Source organism: Typopeltis vanoorti, chromosome 6 (assembly GCF_054136105.1).
Source record: "Typopeltis vanoorti isolate ZY-2024b chromosome 6, IOZ_Tvanoo_1.0, whole genome shotgun sequence".
NCBI lineage: Eukaryota > Metazoa > Arthropoda > Arachnida > Uropygi > Thelyphonidae > Typopeltis > Typopeltis vanoorti.
In genome coordinates this window covers 160,635,227-160,655,736 of record NC_143554.1, presented here as the reverse complement: position 1 = coordinate 160,655,736, position 20,510 = coordinate 160,635,227, and the positions used below count along the sequence as shown (strand labels likewise).

The 20,510-nt window shown below is 36.6% G+C and overlaps 1 protein-coding gene across 4 annotated transcripts in view; it reads right to left on the bottom strand.

Annotated features, from left to right (window-relative positions):
- The window catches only part of LOC150106169 (caprin-1-like), a 261,133-nt gene that overhangs the window by 14,017 nt on the left and 226,606 nt on the right, over positions 1-20,510 (bottom strand). For all 4 annotated transcript variants that reach the window (XM_090394515.1, XM_090394517.1, XM_090394518.1 and 1 more), the window contains exon 10: positions 11,857-12,015. In XM_090394515.1, the coding sequence (XP_090250641.1) occupies positions 11,857-12,015 (159 nt within the window). The remainder of the gene's footprint in view (positions 1-11,856; positions 12,016-20,510) is intronic.

Below are 20,510 nucleotides of genomic sequence, written 5' to 3'. Positions count from 1 at the left end.
TAGCACCTTCTGTGGGACCATAGGCACAAATAAGTCTCATTGTCCAGTTCCCCATTCTCATATTTGCCCACATTACTCTACTTGAGACTGACTGCCATTCAAGAAGATTAGCCTCGTATTTTGTGTTGAATACTATGGCTACTCCTTCTTTTCCTTGATTGTCAATGCCTGAATATAACATTTTGTAATTATTGCTCAGAAAGATCTCACTAGTATTTGCCTTTTTTGTTTCAGTCACCCCGATTATGTCGATCTGGTACTTATCTAATTCCTGAGCTAGCTCCATTTCTTTGCCATTCAGGCTTCTTACGTTGATAGTACTGATCTTTAACTCTGGTGATGTTGAGTTGGAGTTTGTTTTCATATTTGTTCCAGTAGCTGACTTTTCGCTGTTCGCCCTGGTTCCCTGGCGAAAACAACGGGGGTCTTGTTTAACCGGGCGATGCCCCAGCCGACATGAAATTTTGTCATGTCGTACCATCATTTTTAATTTTGGTTTAACTAATAAGAATACAATTTGGTTGGCTAAATCCCAAATTGCCAGCCCATCCTCGTTCATTCAGTATCCAAGTAGATACCCAACAGGGTGCACCACGAGAAGGTGAGGATTGGACATTAGGTCAGAAGCCCTATTCGGTTCTCCGCATTCCTTTAAAGGCTATGTGGAGGTCTCCTCTCAGTTATACAGCTTTGACCCTTAAGCACCCCCAATTTAAAGATATACCATAATAATGAAATACAAGTCAAAATGATATCATATCTACTTGGAAACCAATAAATAGAGGAGTCCATCAAGGCTGTCCTTTATCACCCATATTATTCAACATATATATGGAGAATATTATCAAAAAATGGGGAGAAGTAAATACATGTGGTTTCCAAATCAATTCATCATCATCAAATTCCTGCCATGTATCCTCAAGGGGTGTACAGGATATGACAGTAGTACATGAAAAAATTACATCATTACTAACTTCCTATCTACAATTTTCCTCCAAATCAGTCTGTTACTTGTGAAGACTCCAACATTATCAGATCTTATATTTCTATCATCTAAGGCACTTTGTACCATATCAATCCGCCTATATCTTGGTCTTCCTCTGGGTCGTTTTCCTGCCAACCTGGCAGAGAACACTTGTTTTGCTAATCTTTCCTCTCCCATTCTATTTAAATGACCATACCACCTGAGATTAGCTCTGCTAACGCATTCCTGGATGCTGACAATGCTCCAAATCAATTAACATACAAAAATAGACACACTACTCTTTACTGATGATCATATCATCTTTGGAAAGACTGAAGATGATCTGCAGAAATCAATTTATAATTTAAATAATATTATACAACAATATGGCCTAGAAATGTAAACAGAGAAAACTGAAGTCATGGCTTTTTATAGAGATAACCCTGTCAGAAGTAAAATAGTAATAAATAATAAAATAATTGAGCAAGTTAATAATTTCAAATACCTAGGCTGTAAACTATGTTACATAAATGCGAGAGATATTGATTTTAAGATGACAAACTTTATAAAAATGACTGAGTAATTAACAGAACTTTTAAACCTAAGTACAGAAACACACAAGACTCAGAGTCTACAACACAACAGCCAAACCTACACTATTATATGGAAGTGAGATCTGGGCTTTCGGAGAAAAAGATATACAGAAAATTCAGGCAGCAGAAATAAAATTCCTTAAGAAAACAGAAAAACTCACCCTATTAGATAAAAAAAGAAATAGTGAAATAATTAAAAATCTCAAAATCAATCCCATAACAGACTCAATGATTAAATATAGGAAAAACTGGCTAGACCATATAGCAAGAATGCAGAGAGAAAGATTACCAAAAAAGATCTTAACATATAATCCTAGAGGAACAAGGAATAGGGGACGACCAAGAAGAGGTGCAGAGTTCCAGAACGTGGCCTAGAACTCAGATAGGAAGACTATGACGATGCTAAATGGTTATTTGAAATCTTACTAGATTTTCATCAGACAGGTAAATAAGCAAAAAATAAAAAAATAAAAAAAAAAATAATAACTTGGAAAAAATACACGTTTAGGCAGAAGTAGTAGGAACATTGTGTGGCAGCAGTAATATGGTTTTCAGCAGTCATGCCACACTGCATTTTTTAAAATTTTTTTATTTTAAATGTGAATCCCACCCACAAAAAGTTGTAGCCTATTAGCATTATTATATTATAATATAATACAGTAGAATCTGCTACACCAAATAGCCTGAAAGCTATTATTATTACTGTTTCTTCAAGTCTCACACAAAGGACACAACTGCTGAAATCATCAGCAATCCTCACCTCCTTTTTATCTTTTCTGTCTTCTCAAAATATGCTATAACCATCACATTCTACTCCTATGTCATCCTCTGGTAACCACCTCTCACGGATCCCCCAATGATTTGTGGACTGACAAACCGTATCAAGGCCACAAACTCTGCACCCTTATTCTTAATATTCCTTGCATTTGTGTATAAGCACAGTAGCTTTCTTCTGGTTTCTCCTTTCATTTCATTATCATATCATTCATGTCCTTTGACTCTGTTGCTCCCATTGAGGCCATTTCTATCTTGTTTTCTTTATTTGGTTACACACACATATCTCATTAAAAATCTATTCAGTTTCACACTACTGCTCTCAATTAAATGTAAACCATCTTGCAAGAGACAGTTCACTCCTACCTTCAAATTTATCAATATATTCACAAACTCAAGATTTTTCCCACATATTCTAGCTATCATACCATTTGTAATCATTACTCTTCTACTCAGCTCTCTACTATCACACTTTTGTGACACTCAATTCTCCCTCTTACACTCTTCAGCTTCATTATCTCTAGCAATGCTTGCAAATCCCATGCCATCTCATTTGCACATTCTTGATGCTCCTCTAATAATTTGGATACTTGCACATCTTTCACTAGATGTTTCAATACAACACTACACTACTTTCCCATTCCATTGCAATCATTCATCTTTGACTCATCAACCAATGGCACCTTCCTTCTTAAATCTCAAACTATCAATCTCTTCTCTAAATGCCCTATCTCACTCTGCACATGCTTCAATTAATTACTGAACCTTAATTTTTTTTTCACATATTCTCATTCTTTCTTTCATGTTTGCTTCTTTACCATCCTTCCTTCATTCTTTTATCGATCTTCATTATGCATCAAAAAGGAATTATGATTGACAATACCATCCTCAACTCCACGTTTTGGAAAAATGTGCTAAAGAACAAGCCCAAACATTTCAGTAAAAATTTTTTATTGCTGCTGACTGATTGTACTTAATTAGAAATTTATGGATGTATGTTCATGGTTAATCCAGTCCTGGTACACTCAACAACCAAGTGTGGCTGTTAATGAAATACTGGCACCTGCCCTCTGGGTGCCAACTATCTGCCCGGGGTCAAATAGACTTGCGTTGACACGTTTCTCCATTACCTGGAAATGTTTACCGTTTACATACAGAGGATAAAGTGTGTGTGCCAATTTTTATAGTAGCCATATGTGACGTTGATATCATGTGGTACTTTGTTATCGCACCAAATAGGTAAATTGGGAGGGGGGGGTGTTTAACTCAGTGTAATTATGTACTATAAAAAAACCTAAGCACCTCTTAGTTTTAAGGGGAATAAAATACATGCTAAGAAAATTATAAGTCAACAATATTTTCTAAAAAAGGGGAATCTCTTTATAAAAAGTTTGAAAAACCTCTCCCAAACCACTAATGGGCTTAGAAAGCAAAATCAGTGGTAGGAATAATCAAACTGCAAACAACTGGTAAGGTTTTAGAAACACCTACTTTTCACATAAAATATTTTACTGCTTTTCTTGAAATGAAGAAGTGAAGTAATAAATTTTAAATAATCATCATCAAATTGCTGACATGTACCCTCAAGGAGTGTACAGGATATTATGACAGTACTACATGAAGAACTTACATCATTACTATATTCCTATCTACAATTTTCCTCCAAATCAATCTGTTATCTGTCAGAACTCAACATTATGTGCCATATAACGATATCAGATCTTATATTTCTGTCTTCTAAGGCACTTTTTACCAAATATAGGTATCAATGCACCTATATTTTGGTCTTCCTCTGGGTATTTTTCCTGCCAACCTGACAGAGAACACTTCTTTTGATAATCTTTCCTCTCCCATTCTGTTTAAGTGACCATACCACCTGAGATTAGCTCTGTTAACACATTCCGGTATGTCAAGTTCTTTCCTAATATCGTTGTTTTTAATATTATATTGCCATTGATGCCATTTGTTCATGCCCCTAATCTTTCTCAGGACTCTCATATCTGTGGTTTCTAGTCTTTGGTCAAGTGTTTTACTTCAAACCCAACTCTCGGATCCACAAGTTAAAATTGGTTTGAGCACTGTCTTGTATACAGTTAATTTAGTGTTTTGAACTAATTTCTCTCTTATTCCATATAAATTTATTCAGTTGATTTCCTACCATACCGGCTTTGTTAATTCTGTTCTTTATTTCCATATTTAATTTACCATCTTCACTAAAAATCATGCCTAAGTAGTTGAAATGTTTTACTTGTTCCACAGGTACTCCATTCACAACACAGTTGATATTTTCAATGCTTCTGCCTATTTTCATTGTCTTTGTCTTGTTACTGCTGACCTTCATACCAAATTTATTACAACAGTTAGTTAGGGAATCTTGCAGACTTGCACTGGATTTATTTAAAAGTATAACATCATCTGCATAAATTAAACAGCTGAGATTAACATCTCCAATTATGATATCAGGTTTAATGCAGCTTTCCTTCATAATGTGGTCCATATAGATAATGTATATTCTTGTCTGACACCAAATTTAACAACAAACCATCTTCCTGTACTTCCTTCAATTCTAACTGTTGATTTACTACTCAAATAAAGACTAAATATTGCTGGATATAATGCCCTATTGATACCATATAACTGTAGCAGTTTCAATAGATTTTTCTCTTGGCATCTTGTCATATGCCTTTTCCAGATCTACAAAACTTAAATACAGATTACTAAAATAAAGAGCCAAAAGGCTTCAGTTCAATGCAAAATACTGATGGTGCATGGTGGTTTTTTCCCCAGAAGATCCTGTGAGTGATATCCAATATCATTATGTGCAAGAGCAGATTGACTATAGTCGCAATTGTAGATGTATGTTTTGTGTTCATCTATGGTGGCTAATCTAGCCGTCTGCTTAAAGGTTGCCAACTTGCAGGAACAGGGCACTTTATCATACTCCAGGCATTGGGAAAGGAGCGAGTTGATCTTTAGTCAAGTGGAAAAGGTAACAAGTTTCAGTTAGAACTTAAAAGCTGTGCAGAGGTGTTTTTTTTTTTCTTCTTCTTTTAAGGACCTGGCTATTTTTCTGAATGTAGTGGATGTGTTGGCATTCCTGAAATCCTTCTGATGAGATGACCATGTATTGGAGGGGGTGCATTGATTATTTTATTCATTCTGCAAGAACTGTAGCCATTATACAGAAAGGTATTGTGTATATGATCGAGTTCGTTCTGTTGAAACAGGTTCCACTAGAACTAAGATCATAGGTGCTATTGGCTAAAATGTTAATGATTCCATATTGTTGACAGGGGCAATGATGGGACAATTTGTGAATGTATCTGCTTGTGTGAGTGGGTTTTCTATATACAGCGAATGGAAGTTTACAATTCAGAGGATGTGTCACTAAGGTATCTAGGAATAGATACCTAGACAGTTCTTTGCAAAATGTAGATTCTTTGTCGATTCATCTCTATATGTGATTTCTGTATATGATTCAGTAGTAGATTTATTTTCATCTACTACTACTTACAGTAGCAGGTGAACACAAATATTGCCTGCCATTCAAGAAGATTAGCCTCGTATTTAGTGTTGAATACTATAGCTACTCCTTTTCCCAATTTTTATTATAGCATATCATTGTTATTATTATCTGAATATAGCATTTTATATTTATTGTTTAGAAAGATCTCAGCAGTTTTTGTCATTTTTGTTTCAGTCGCCCCTATTATGTCGATCTGGTATGTATCCAATTCCTCAGTCAGCTCCATTTCTTTACCATTCAGGCTTCTTATGTTGATAGTACCGATCTTGAACTTTGGTGATGTTGAGTTGGGGTGTGTTTCAGGATTTGTTCCAGTCGCCCTGGTTCCCTGACTAAAATAACGGGGGCCTTGTTTAACCAGATGATGTCCCAGTAGGCATGAAATTCTGTCATGTTGTACCACATGAAGCAAAAATAAAATGACAAATAAAATGTACAACATGACAGGAGAAGGATATTACTAATGATATCTGATTATTCGAATCCAGTCAAGGTAGAAACACATGAAAGTAGTAGCAGTAATCATTACATGTAGCAGTGGTTCAAAGCCATCTGGAGAAGAATAACAGCTGATGGAGCAATGAAATGCAGTGCAAATTACTTTGTTGGGCACTAAGCGAGTAATTATTATTGGTGACAAATTATCCAAACTCTCGACAGAGAGAAAACTCGTAAAAATGAAACTCCTATAGCTATTGTGAGACTATTTTCAGGCAGCATGTGAAAGAAGGAACTCAAAGTCAGGGAGTGTTGGATTTCATGATAGGGTCAGAAGTGATCTCAGTTAAACATGTGACTGTCTTGCCACACGTTGGTGACAATGATCATGCTGAACTAACCTAGAAAGTAGTAAACTATGTGGAATTAAGACAAACTCAGGAAAATACTATCTTTGGTCCAATGGTATCAGCTACCGAACAGAACCACCTGCATTCACTAAAGTTATTCTTTCACATTCATTTTATTTAGCCTGCACACCTAATTTCTTTTAATACTCGGATTTAGGTTTTTGTACAACACTTGTAATATTTCTGTCTTGTGCTTTAAATATTTCATAACTCCTCTCATTCTTATTCTCATGATATTCTTCATGTTATCTTCTTATGGATCTCTCACTTAATAAGTCTGCGCATCCATTTCACTCACACACTATTTGTACTTTAGAAACATGTTCAGATACTGACTCATTTAAGATTTTTTTTTTCTTTCAAAGCTTTCTGTACATCACAAATATCTTTCTCATCTGCAATGAGTCAAAGCCAAATAGCCAAAACCAGGAATGCAGAAAAACTAACCGGAGCTTCTGACTAAACATTCTATTCATTTTGATTATTTCTTTAATTTTATCGTCCCTTTTCTTTTTATTGAATTTTTTGGTCTTTCCTAAGCTTTCATTTGCTGCTGTATTTAGTATCATTTTTATATTAATCCATTCTATTTATATTTCTTCACTTTGTTTTATTTTATCTAAATATTGGTTAATTCTTTATTCATGTAGCCATTGTATATTTGTGTCATTTAATAATCTAGTTTTATAAAAGAATGTTTTAAATTTTCTTTCTCTACTTGTTATTTATAACCATTTAGATGATAATCTTAATTTTATTTTAACAAGGAAATGATCAGTACTTATTTCATATCCTCTGTGGCCTAACATGAATAGAAAACTTTGATGTCTTTTCATTTAAGATAAAGTAATATCTTCCTGTAATGCCTTCAATTCTAACAGCTGATTTACAGCTCAAGTACAGACTATGTATTGCTCGACATAATGTCCCATTTACACCATATAACCGTAGTGTTTGAAGAGCTTTCCTCTTGGTAGTCTGTCATATGCCTTTTCCAGATCTACAAAACCCAAATACAAATCCTTCTTATATTCCCAAGATTTCTCAACTTCTTGCCTTAAATTGAAAATCTTATCTCAACAACCTCTATATGGCCTGAATCCAGCTTGTTCTTCATGCTTTCCTTCCACAATTTTTCTTAGCTGTTTCTCAAGTATACTTGCATAAGTCTTACCAGAAACACTCAGTAGGGAAATACCTCTGTAATTTTCACACTTAGTCTTACGAGTATTTCCCTTTTTATAGATGGATACTTTCATAGTATCCATCTATAAAAAGGGAGATACTCTAATCATCTGGAATTCAACTCTGTAAAACATTTATATGTTACAGTTTTACAGAGTTGAATTCCATGAAATATCTCCATATTCCAGCATTTCTAGTTAAATATCATTTACTCAAGCTGCATTTTCGCATTTCAGGTTTTTGACTGTTTTCTACTTCAAGTATTGATATGTATTCCTACTGAGTATCGTCTCTCACCATACTGTCACTGCTTGTTTCCTTTAGCAGTCTTTCAAAGTCATTACTAAAGACATCTAAAATATCATCTTCAGTTTTAATGTTACCATTACCATATCCGATAACTTTTACAGTATTATTTACTCCATTTCAAAGGTTTCCGAAGAGTTTCTAGAATATTTTATCACCTTTCTGATACACTGCATGGGAAGAAGTCAACAGACACCATAGCATAAGGAACAAACAGCCATGTGCCAAAGATGTAGGCCCTCCTTTTGCTGTGATAGCTGCAGCAATCCTCATGGGCATACTCCCCATGAGTGTTTGATAGTGATCAATGGGAATTTTGGACTATTGTGGGGCAGACTGCCCTTGACCTCATCTGATGCTCCCGTTCATCCCACAGATGTTCATTAGTGTTGAGATCAGAATTCTGTGGAGGCCAGTCAGGTGTGGTAGCATTCAATTAGAGTAGCAGCTTAATGACATGGTGCATTGCCTTGTCAAAAGAGAATGATCAGTTCAACAGAAATGTCACAAATTAGGAAGCATTGTGCTGTCCAGAATGTTTAGATACCTCTTGGAGTTCAATGTTCACGGCACTACAAACAGAGGTCTAGGACGAAACTAGGGCCACCATTGAATTTCATAGTTAGGAGTTACTGGTAAGAGACATTCACCAGGCATCTGCCACACCCGTCCATCTACTCAGCAGAGGATGCAACGTTATTTGTTGCTTCATAACACAGCTTTCCAAGCTTCCTTCCCCCACTGTACATGCACTTTGCAAAACATAAAATAATGATGATGCATGTTGGTTTGGGTAATGTGGGGCTTGCATATTGCAGTCCTACCATGGAAACGCATGTTGTCAGCCTATGAAAGGTGATTTTTACACATTATTCTTCATACTACCATATGGACACAATTCGGTGAATGTGGTGGGACATCCTCTGTGGGTAACACTTACAGTTGACTCCTTGTGCTTCCATCTCAGTATGGTATCTCGGACTGTTGAACTGGGATGGCAATATTTGTCAACAATTTGCTGAACAGATAGGCCTGCAACATGGCATCCTATCACAATGCCTCTTTCAAACTCCGTCAATTCCTTTTTCGCAGCCATTTTAACTCTGACAGTTATACTGACTTGGGAGCATCACACTCCTCCAATTTATATTCCTTGTCCACTGACTTCTTCCAAATAGTGTATTTACTTTCCATGTTCTTAATGTTTAGACCATGATACTTTTGGATTTTGCTAAGGCTTTTGACAGAATACAACATGACAGACTGCTGCATAAATTGGAGAAAATAGATTTGGGTTATACAACATTAGCATGGATAAGAGGATGGCTGACTGACAGATATCAAAAAGTGGTATACAGGGATCTGAGTCTGCAAGGTTTAAGGTAACAAGTAGTGTACCACAAGGATCAGTGCCTGGTCCACTGTTATTCAATCTGTACATTAATGATATAGGGAAGGATTTGACAAGTGACATACAGTTATTTGCTGATGATGCAAAGATAGGCAGGGTAATCATGAATACTGCTGATATGCAGTCCTTGAAGAATGATTTGAATAAGCTGGAATTGTGGGCATGGGAAAATGGGTGTCAGTTCAATGTCAGTAAATGTAAAGTCATTCACTTTGCCATGATTACCTATCCAATGTCGTATTATATTGGTGGGATTAGGCTAGAAGAAACTGATGGGGCTAGGGATCTTGGAGTGTTAATAGATTGGAAGTTGAAGTTCAGGGGCCTTGTGGCAAAGATTGTAAATACAACTCAAAAGATAATTGCAATGATCAAACGAACGTTCACATGTAAAGATAAGGATGTTATTTTGCCTCTTTACAAGGCCTTGATAAGACCTCACTTGGACTATTGTGCACAGATCTGGTCTCCTGGTTTCAGATGTGATTCTGATATATTGGAGAAAGTACAAAGGCGAGTGTTAAAAATGATATCAGGATTGTGGAATACTGATTATGAAGACAGGTTGAGAATTTGTAGATTGCAGACACTAGCAAACAGGAGAAAGAGGGGTGATATGATTGAGAATTACAAACTGCTGAAAGGGTCACACAGGATTTCAACTGATGGGATTTTTCAATCTATGGAGGGTGGGGAAAGGACAAGCAGGCATCCTTGGAAGCTGAGAATGAAGGCTGCCAAGGAGGGTGTAAGGGCTAGATTTTTCTCTCAGATGGTGGTGCACTGCTTGACTGTCACTTTATCTTCTTAAGTCCACCATGGAGACATAAATTTGGGATGAAAATCAGCAATAAAAAAAGTGACAGTGAAAACATTGACTGCATTCTGAATGTAAATCCTATGGAAAAGAGACAAATTAGTCAAAACATTAACTTAGCTGTATATGGAGAAACTGCAAGGTGTAAGTTCTGAGAAAGATTAAGGGAGTGAACAGATGCCATCAAATGGCAAAATCATATTAAAAATGATGATATTTAGGAAAAAACATTACATTGTTAACATGACTGTTGCAGTTAGAAATGCCTTATGAAACTGGATACTCAGCATGTGCTACTTGTGAGTAACAAAGAAAGTTGATAGTTTCAAATCTTGTTTTTTCTATTTATTTGAAACTCAAGAGTTGCTACCTAGAATTTAAAAGACATTTTTGTCAGTTGCCAAAATAAGGTTTATAAAATCCCTCTTCTAATATTTTAAAACAATCCCAATTTCAAGTCAGTTCCCACTGTCCTCAAAATTCCTTTCATTTCTCTTATAAATGGCATACTCCAGATTGCTAACTTCCAACACCAAGAAACATTTGAGCAACTCTCTTGCTGTTGATTCTACTTAACATGTTTATAACTCCCCATGCCACAGAATTTCCCCCCAAAAATGTTACCTGTTGTTTCTTTTAGCATATTATCAATTTTGTTTGAATTCTCATCATTAGTAAAAGAGTCCATTAACTCTGTTTCTCACCAGCTTTATCCTCCAAAGCTTCCACATTCCTTCTTTGTACGTCCACTATAATTTCAGGTTCACCAGTTTCCTCATCTTAATGATTTTCCTTCTTTATAACAGCAATTGGATATTAGTGAATTGCTATTAACTAATCCTACACCTACACTGCCTTCCACACCTTCTCAAAATACAGAGTTCGTATAACATGTACAATGCTAGACTTTCAGCTTAGAATCCGTGCTGTTGGTTTTTTTTAGCTCTACAACTTCTATGTACTGTTTAATAATGTTTCAAGAACATTTTCCTCTTTTGTAACTTCTTTGCACTTAACATACTAAACGATTCTGAAGTGAGAGCTATCACACGTGAATATCCCCTCCTACTAAGCTTTCATTGCTTTGAAACAATCCCCTGCATTTCCCGTTAATCTTTCTTAAATGATCCTTTGAATAAAAATTACTAATCTTAGTTTATTTAACTTACTATTTACATATCTGTGTTTCCATTACATGTTCTGAAATTAGGAACGTGGAAGGTTTGAACAGTAACTGTTTAAAAAGTATACAATCTGCCTTGATTATTCCCAATCATCAAAATAAAATAACTGTGGAGATACTGAGATCCGGTTCAATGGAAAAGTCTTATCTATATTCAATTAGCAAAATGGTGGTAACACAAAACTGTTACAATATTCTAGATCAGAGACCCCACCCTTTTTTATAATCATGCAATGTCTCACAACATACCTCTGCCATTTCCATAAGTAGCCCTTGCGCTTGTTCCTCTAGCATATCCATTGGGTGATCCTCGTGTCCTGCTTCCACGATTACCTCTATTATTAGAATAACCAGAGCGAATTTGAGTAAATGCACCCCCTTGGGCTTGTGCAGAGTAACTTTTAAAAGCTAAAAACAAAATACAAAACAATCAAAAACATTTCAAGAAAAATTCTTTATCATACCATTTTGCTAAATCTTAATTCACAAAAACAAAACAAAACAAAAAAAAAAAACATGATACAGATGATGCTCACTACAGCAAACCAGCAGAATTTTTGTTTTGGATTTATGGCCAAAGCAACTAAGGCTATGTGGCAAGTGTATTATATCTGTAAACTATTTGTGTTTTTCTGGCTGATTTCTTCCCAAGTTTCTGGGAGGGCACATAGAGACCACAGAAATAGTTTGTTATAATGAACAGTTGCTACACAATTGCATGCATTGCAACACAAAAGTTTCAATCAGTACTTTCAACAGTATGTTATATTTAGCAACAACTATTATAATAGTGTTTGCTATGGGAAATTAACTGTATAATCTAAGATAGTGGTTTCTAAACTTTTGATTATCAATAAAACTGATTTAAATTCCCTTAAAAAGTAGTCTTTGTTCTACAAATTAATGAAGTTATAACCTATTTTACTTAGATTAGTGGTGGTATGGTGCACAGAGCATGCAAGTTGCATATTCTCTCTTGATTTCTTATCGAAATTTCTTAAAACTATATTTCATTTGTTGTTGTTGAGTCCATTGAAGAGCTTCCTTACCTCCAGGTAGAGTTAGAAAAACCGCTGAATTAAATTATATTTCATTCAATGTATGGATATGGTGTGTGTATATATATGCACGTGTACACATATGCATTTCTAAGAATGAAAAATCAATTTACAATTTAGAAATTTAACATTATTTATAATAGGCTTTGCTAGCATTTCTACAAGAAAGAATATCCAACACAATTTGCATTTAGCACTAAGCCTCCAAACAGGTTTATGGAATTTAATAAAACAGATCGACTTCAATTAAAGCAAAAAAAGATGATCACATTAGAAAAAAAAATGTATGAATCTCATTCATGAAAGGAAAAATGAAACAAGCGATGTTACCATTAGATATCTTGCAATAAATTCTCTCTCAAACACAGCAAAATATATAAGCCAAAGGGCCTAATTTTGTTATATCTTCCAAGTACATTCCTAAAGTTGACATAACAGCAAATGTAGAACATATATAAATTCCCAGATATTCTGCAGAGATCATATACACTGGTTGGGAAGAAGTCAATGGACATGACAGTGTAAGGAACAAACAGTCATGGTGCCCACCTTAACCTCCGTACCGGCCGAGGTGGCTCAAACAGAGAGACCAAATTGAACTTCTTATCTATGTTATTTGATGGATGTCACAGAATCATATCCAGATTTAGCTAGGTATCTACAGACATCATGGCTGGTTGGGGGGGGGGGTAATAAGATGTAGGCCCTCCTTTTGCCATGATTACTGTAGCAATCATATGGGGCATACTCTCCTTTCCACAAGTGTATGATAGCACACTTGTGGAAAGGTTGTGAGCGGACATCCCTTGACCTCACCCGATGCTCCAGTTCATCCCAGAGATGTTCAACATGGTTGAGATCAGGGTTCTATGGAGGCAAGTGAAGTGTGGTGACATGTCCACAAACCACACAGTTTCAATGTCCACAAACCACAGATGATGCATTGTCTTGCAGAAAAACATAACGGTCAGTTCTGTACCATAAAATGCCACAAAGTAGGAAGCAATGTTTGTGGCACCACAGGGGTACAAAGCCAAACTAGGAAAAACAGGGCCATACCATCACACTGCCTTCGAATTCCATACTTGAGATTATGCACTTTGGTAAGAAATGTTCACCGGGCATCTGCCACACCCGTCCATCTGCTCAGTAGGTGGAGCATGATTCATTTCTCCATTACACAGCTTTCGAAGTTCCATGTCCCACTGTATACGCTCATTGCACCACTGAAGATGATGCTGCATGTTGGTTTGGGTAACGTGGGGGCTTACATATTGCAGTCCTACAATGAAAACCCATGTTGTGAGCGTCAGTTCAGAATGTTTTTGTGCAGATTCGTGTTCCAGTCGACGCCTCGAATGCTTCTTCAACATGCTGCCAATGAATGCCAGTTTTTACATATTATTCTTTATAGCACCCTACGGCACATTTGGTGAGTGTGGTGGGTTGTCCACTGTAGGTAGTACTTGCAGTTGACTCCCTCACTTCCATCTCAGTATGCTATCAATGATTGTTGTCCTAGGATGGCTCAATTTGCTGAACAGATAGACCTGCACCATGGCATCCTATAACAATACCTCTTTGATACCACATTTGACGCCATTTGGTGTGAGATTGAGGCTAGCAGAACAAAATATACAATTGGGTGCTGCTATAGACCAGGTGATGGAATAGATGGTGGAGATAGTATGCATAAGCAAATAGAAGAAATGAGAGGAAGGAGGGTAATTATTATGGGAGATTTCAACTATGGTAACATTGATTGGAAGGAGGAGAGGACACATGGGAGGAAGGAATTGGATTTCATGCAGTCATTAAGGGATAACTATCTGCGACAGCATGTAATGGAAAATACTAGGGTTCAGAGAGTGCTTGACCTAGTAATTGCATCTGAGGATTTGACTGTAATGAATATGACCACATTGCCACCAATTGGTGAAAGTGATCACAGGGTCTTGACTTGGGAGGTGACTAAAGGTGTGGAATTTACAATTTACATGTGGAATTATCAGGCTGGTAAGTATGACAAGCTTAGGAGTTTGCTTGGTTCAGTACCATGGCATGTAAAACTGCAAGGGCTGGATGTTGTTAGTGCATGGGAGGCGGTTAAGAAGTGTTTGCAGGAGGCAATGGCTGACTGCATACCTAGAGTCCGAATAAAAAATCAAGTAGGGATTAAATGGATGAATAACACCATTAAGCTTGAGATGGAAAAAAAGAAACAACTGTGGAGGGAATTTAAGGAGAATGGTGACCTGCAGGCACATGAACGGTATAAAGCCCAGGCCAAAAGGGTAACAAGTGTGGTAAGAAAAGCAAAAGCGAATTATGAAAAGGAATTAGCCATGCAAGCTAAAGAGAATCCCAAACAGTTTTTTCAATATGTTGCAAGTAAAAGAAAATATGTATACGGCAGATTGATTTTAAAAAATGCCGATAGTAGGGAGGTAACCGAATCAGTTGATATAGCAGAATTACTGAGTGAGCACTTTGCAAGAGTATATCATCCAGGTGGTGACATTGCAGAAATGGAAGAACCAAAAGCTTATACGGGAATTGTGGTGAATGAAGTGGAGGTGAATAGTCTATTACAAAACCTCAATGTCAATTCATCTGCGGGATTGGATGGTATACCAGCTCATGTCGTACGAGAAGCGGCTAAAGAATTGTCAGTGCCTTTGACCATTTTGTTTAATTTGAGTCTTGGGTCTGGGTTAGTCCCAAGGGGATGGAAAGAGGGGGAAAATAGTTCCACTGCATAAAGGAGGTTCAAAGACTGCTGTTGAAAATTACCAGACGATCAACATATCAGGAATTGTTGTCAAGGTCTTGGAGAAAAGAGTCAAGAGGAAAATACAAGATTGGATAGATGAAAATGGGATACTGTAATGGGGGACATCATGGTTCTGTGAAGGGTAGATCATGCCTCAGTAACTTGCTCATGTTCTATAACACAGTGACGGCTGAACTGGATAAGGGTAACGGGTTTTCAGTGATTCTACTGGAACTTGCTAAAGTCTTTGATAGGATACCACGTGGAATTCTAATCAGTAAACTGCAGCATATGAGAATGGATATAGGGTTGGTGAGATGGATAGGAGGGTGGGTGATAGAGAGTGGTTTATTCAGGAGTAGAATCTAAAAGACGGCCTGTGACTAGTGGTGTGCCACAGGGATCTGTTTTTGGACCACTACTGTTTAATTTGTTCATTAACGATATAGGAAAGGATCCGAGAAAAACTGTGCACCTGTTTGTGGATGATGCAAAGTTGGGTAGGGCAATAGTGAATGCTCAGGATGTACAAAATTTTGCAGGATGATTTGGAGGACTGGGCTAAGGAGAATGGGTGTCAATTTAATATGGAAAAATGTAAGGTTTTGCATTTTGGAGTGAAAAGATTAGCAGCAGTATATCACATTGGTGGAACTGTACTCCAGGAGATTGACGAGGCCAGGGATTTGGGAGTGTTGGTGAATAGGGAGTTAAAGTTTAGGGGACATATTGCAAAAGTGGCAAAATCAGCTCATCAAATCACTTGGTTGCTGAAAAACACTTTAACGAGCACAAATAGGTTATTGTTCCTCTGTATCGAGCCTTGATAAGATCCCATCTAGACTACTGTGCCCAGATATGGGCACCAGGGTTTCTTCTTGATGGGGAGGAGATGGAGAGGATCCAGAGACAAGTGACCAAGATGATAGAAGGTCTGTGGAATGAACCTTATGAGAATAGGTTGAAGATTTGTGGGCTGCAGAAATTGGTTGATAGGGGGAAAAGGGGTGATATGATTGAGACATTCAAATTACTGAAGGGTTTCTATAAGATTAATTCAGAAGATATTTTTGAGAATAGGACTGGTAGTGGGAGGACAACGGGTAATCTATGGAAGCTTGGTAAGAGTGTGGTTAGCAAGGGTGTTAGAGCTAGGTTTTTTACTTGGAGAGTGGTAAATGAGTGGAATAAGCTGCCAGTCTGTTGTGGGTGCCATGACTGTAAATGAGTTCAAGGTGAAGTATGATAGATACTGTGTGAATGTTGAATAGTTGTTCTTGACATGATGTTGGGCCTCCCTCGGTGAGTCTAAGGACTCCTTGGAGCTGCCCGTAATAATAATAATAATAATAATAATAATACTGTGGGTTCCCTTCTTGCAGCCATTTCATCCAGAGACAGTTGCACTTAGTTGGGATAATCATATTTCTTCAATTATACTGGCTACATTCACGTGACTTGTTACACAGCAAAATGCACTTTGGCCATGGGGGGGGGAATGTCTTTTGACTTCTTTCCAAGCAGTATATATATATAAGAACACTGGCCATTCTCATTCTTTCAAAACCTCCTGCTAGAAATATCTCTAATGCTAAATACAAAACATTGAGAGGACATCTTACTACTGAAATCAGCAAAGAGAATGAGCTACTAATTGATGGCATCGGTTATAGACAGATAGTGACCTCACATGGACTACTCGTAAGAAGACCGATGATTTCATAAGAGAGCTTTGCAAATGGTGTACGGAAATCAAAGAGCACAGAAGACTTCAAAACATCTTGCTATTCCTTATATTTGTGGAGTTTCAAAAATACACAAGGAGGGCATTTCACTTAAACCAAAAGCAGATGCCAGACATTCACTGGGATATTACATTTGTAAATATATCCATTCTTCTGTCTCCACATGCAGGAAAAACATCAGCGTATATAAAAAAACTCCAATGACTCCATCAACGAAATAAAAGAGATTAAAGTGGATTTCACAGACAATGGCAAACGTGGATGTCACAAGCCTGTCTATCATTCCAAAATATACATATCAATTTTAGAAGATATTTTACCACTTTATACTGTGAAACTCTTTAAACAGTATTGAGAACATTATATAATGTAAAGTGGATGTTAGATCCAGCATTATTTCAAAGCCAAATGTAGAAACTATGAAAGTTTCATAAAAATAAATTGACCAGAGAACTTATGGGAATAAATTCGCCAAGATTCACGAGTTGCCTTAGCATGAACTACTTAGAAAACAAACACTGCCAAAGCGTCTATGTATATAGATGCTTGGGCAGAGTTTATGTTTTCTAAGTAGTCCATGCTAAGGCAACTCTTGAATGCTAATGCTGGATTGAATATCCACTTATATAATTTTGCATTGCTAAATTAAAGCCTTTCGGCTCTGAGAACACTTTCTTCAAGTTTCAAGACCTCTATTATGAACAGATAAATTAAAGATACCGCGAAATTATATACTTGGTTTAATCTTTCATCCAAGTGCAAGCAAACAAGTTTGTGTCTGAACTATTTTCAGGACTGGGGTAACTTGTATATAGAAGCTTATAACCTCACATCCCTTGCCTTAGTATCCCATAGTGCAAAGCACATATTCTTACGGGTACATATAATGCTATGCATTATGGGAAGGGTCACTACCCAGACTGGTTTCGACCTTTATTGAGGTCTCTTCAGTGGTATGGGATACTAAGGCAAGTATGTGAAGCCATAAACAAGTGATGTGAAGTCATAAGCTTCTATATATGAGTTGCCCCAGTCCTGAAAATAGTTCAGGTGCAAACTTGTTTGCTTACACTTGGATAAAGGATTAAACCAAGTATATAATTTTGACAACTTGTATATGAAAATATGATTTCTGCATTACTTCAACCTTTGTATCACCTCTGGGTCTGGCTCCCACTGAAGGTCGAAACCGGTCTGGGTAGTGATCCTTCCCATAATGCATAGTATTATACCTACCCGTAAGGATAGGTGCTTTGCATTATGGGATACTAAGGCAAGTGATGTGAAGTCATAAGCTTCTATATATGAGATGCTCCAGTCCTGAAAATAGTTCAGGTGCAAACTTATTTGCTTACACTCGGATTAAACAAAGTATATAATTTCTCGGTATCTTTAATTTATTAAAAAACTTCCAACGACTATTATGAACAGAATGAAGGTCTAGCCATGGGTGCATCCATTTCACTGCAGTAAAAATGTACATGATAACATTTGAATAAACAGCCATCGACATTTATCACACAAAACCAAGGTTCTAGCTTAGGAATTTGTCGATGACCTCTTCATCATTTAGCCAGGCTCAGAAAACACTCTCCACAAGTTTACAGAATTCCTCAATGGTTTACACACACACACACACAAAAAAATCCAATTTACATTAGAAATAGAAAGTGAAATAGACTGAGCAATTTCTTTAAATGGATTCATTCCAGATGCATCTTGATATTCTCGTACTTCAGTCCAGAATAGCTCAATGTTTTCTATATTTGTTCATTTATTTAAGTAGATAGTATTGTACTGGTATTCAGCAGCAGCAACATCTTTTTCTGTTTTCAGCATTATTTCTAAGATGGGAGTAATAGGTTCTTTTATATGTTTTAGGATATTGTCAAGAAAAAAAAGAGATCATTCTTAAAATATTCAAGTTTTCAGGCAACCTTTGCTTAAGCTGCTTGAAGAGACCAAGAAGAAACTGTCTTGCTCTACTTCTAAGATTTCACTCATCATTTTGCATTATTTTCTTTTGTATCATCAACTCTGAAATTTTTCTTTCAAATCTGTAACCAAGATTTGGATTGGGATCCAAATAGTCTTCAATCTCTGACTCTAGAGGGTCGACTGTGGATGATGATAGCACTAACATATTAGCAATAGAATGAATCAAACAAGAAAGGTCCTCAAATAATCTCATCTTATCTGCACTGTTAGATTCAAAAATTTTGTTAACTTGCTAAACTTGAACTAGAACAGGATGCAAAAATAAAAGGTACAACAGATTCCTTTCATCTTTGTACATCTCCCACAAAATTTGAGCTTTGTAACATTTCTCAGTCACACTCACGACTTCGAAGTGAGTTTTTAATTCCAACAACTGAGTGAGAATTCTGTCTACTGCAGGTTCAATGGAGAGCCACCTTGTTGCACAATTGCTTATAATTTTCAGAGGAGCATCATTTTCGTTGATAGTTTGATACAGCTCTTTGTATGCTGCTTGTCTTGAAGAAGAATGTGAAAACCACTCATACGTTTCAGCAACTAAAAATTCTAATTTTCTTGGGAGAGATTCTGCACAAGTGTGAGACATTGCCAGTTGTAATGAATGGCATACACATCTAATTAAAATTAAGGAGGGAATATATGCCTTCAGTAGTTCATAAACGCCATTATTGACACCAACCATAACACTGGTGTTGTCTGTACCAATTGCAATGAGATTTTTAATGTCCAGTTTCTTGGTCAAGAGCTCTTTTTTCAGTGCAGTCACAATACCACACTTTTCTAGAACCACCATGCTCAGAAATGTATGCATAATTTTGTTGAATTTCTTGCTATAATAAATGGCCATTCCTAAAATGTTATTCACTGTGATATCATTCGATTCGTCTATTAGCAAACTGAAAGTTTCATCTCCAATATCCACAATTAGATCTTCTTCAAAATGCTCACTTAGAATATTCGTCACAATTGCAGAGCACTTAGTTCGGTGCATTTTTACTTTTGGCATAATTTGATTGTCTGGGATAATATTTTTGCAAAGATCTACTAGATGATTGCAACTGTTGAATGATGAGTGACAACAAAGAAATAATGCTAACCTACCTTCAAAGTTTGCGGTCTCATCAGACTTTTTCACAAGCATATTTGTAATAGGAACAGCCTTATATGGAACTGCAGCAAGATGTTTCTTAGTTTAATGCTACAAAAGGCCACTGGAAGTTTTGCAGATGTGAAACATCTGCAAAACTTAGAGCAGCCTTTTGTATCGTCTAATAGGAATATTTACTAAATATTTACTAATAGGAGCTGTAATAGGAATATTTACTAAAT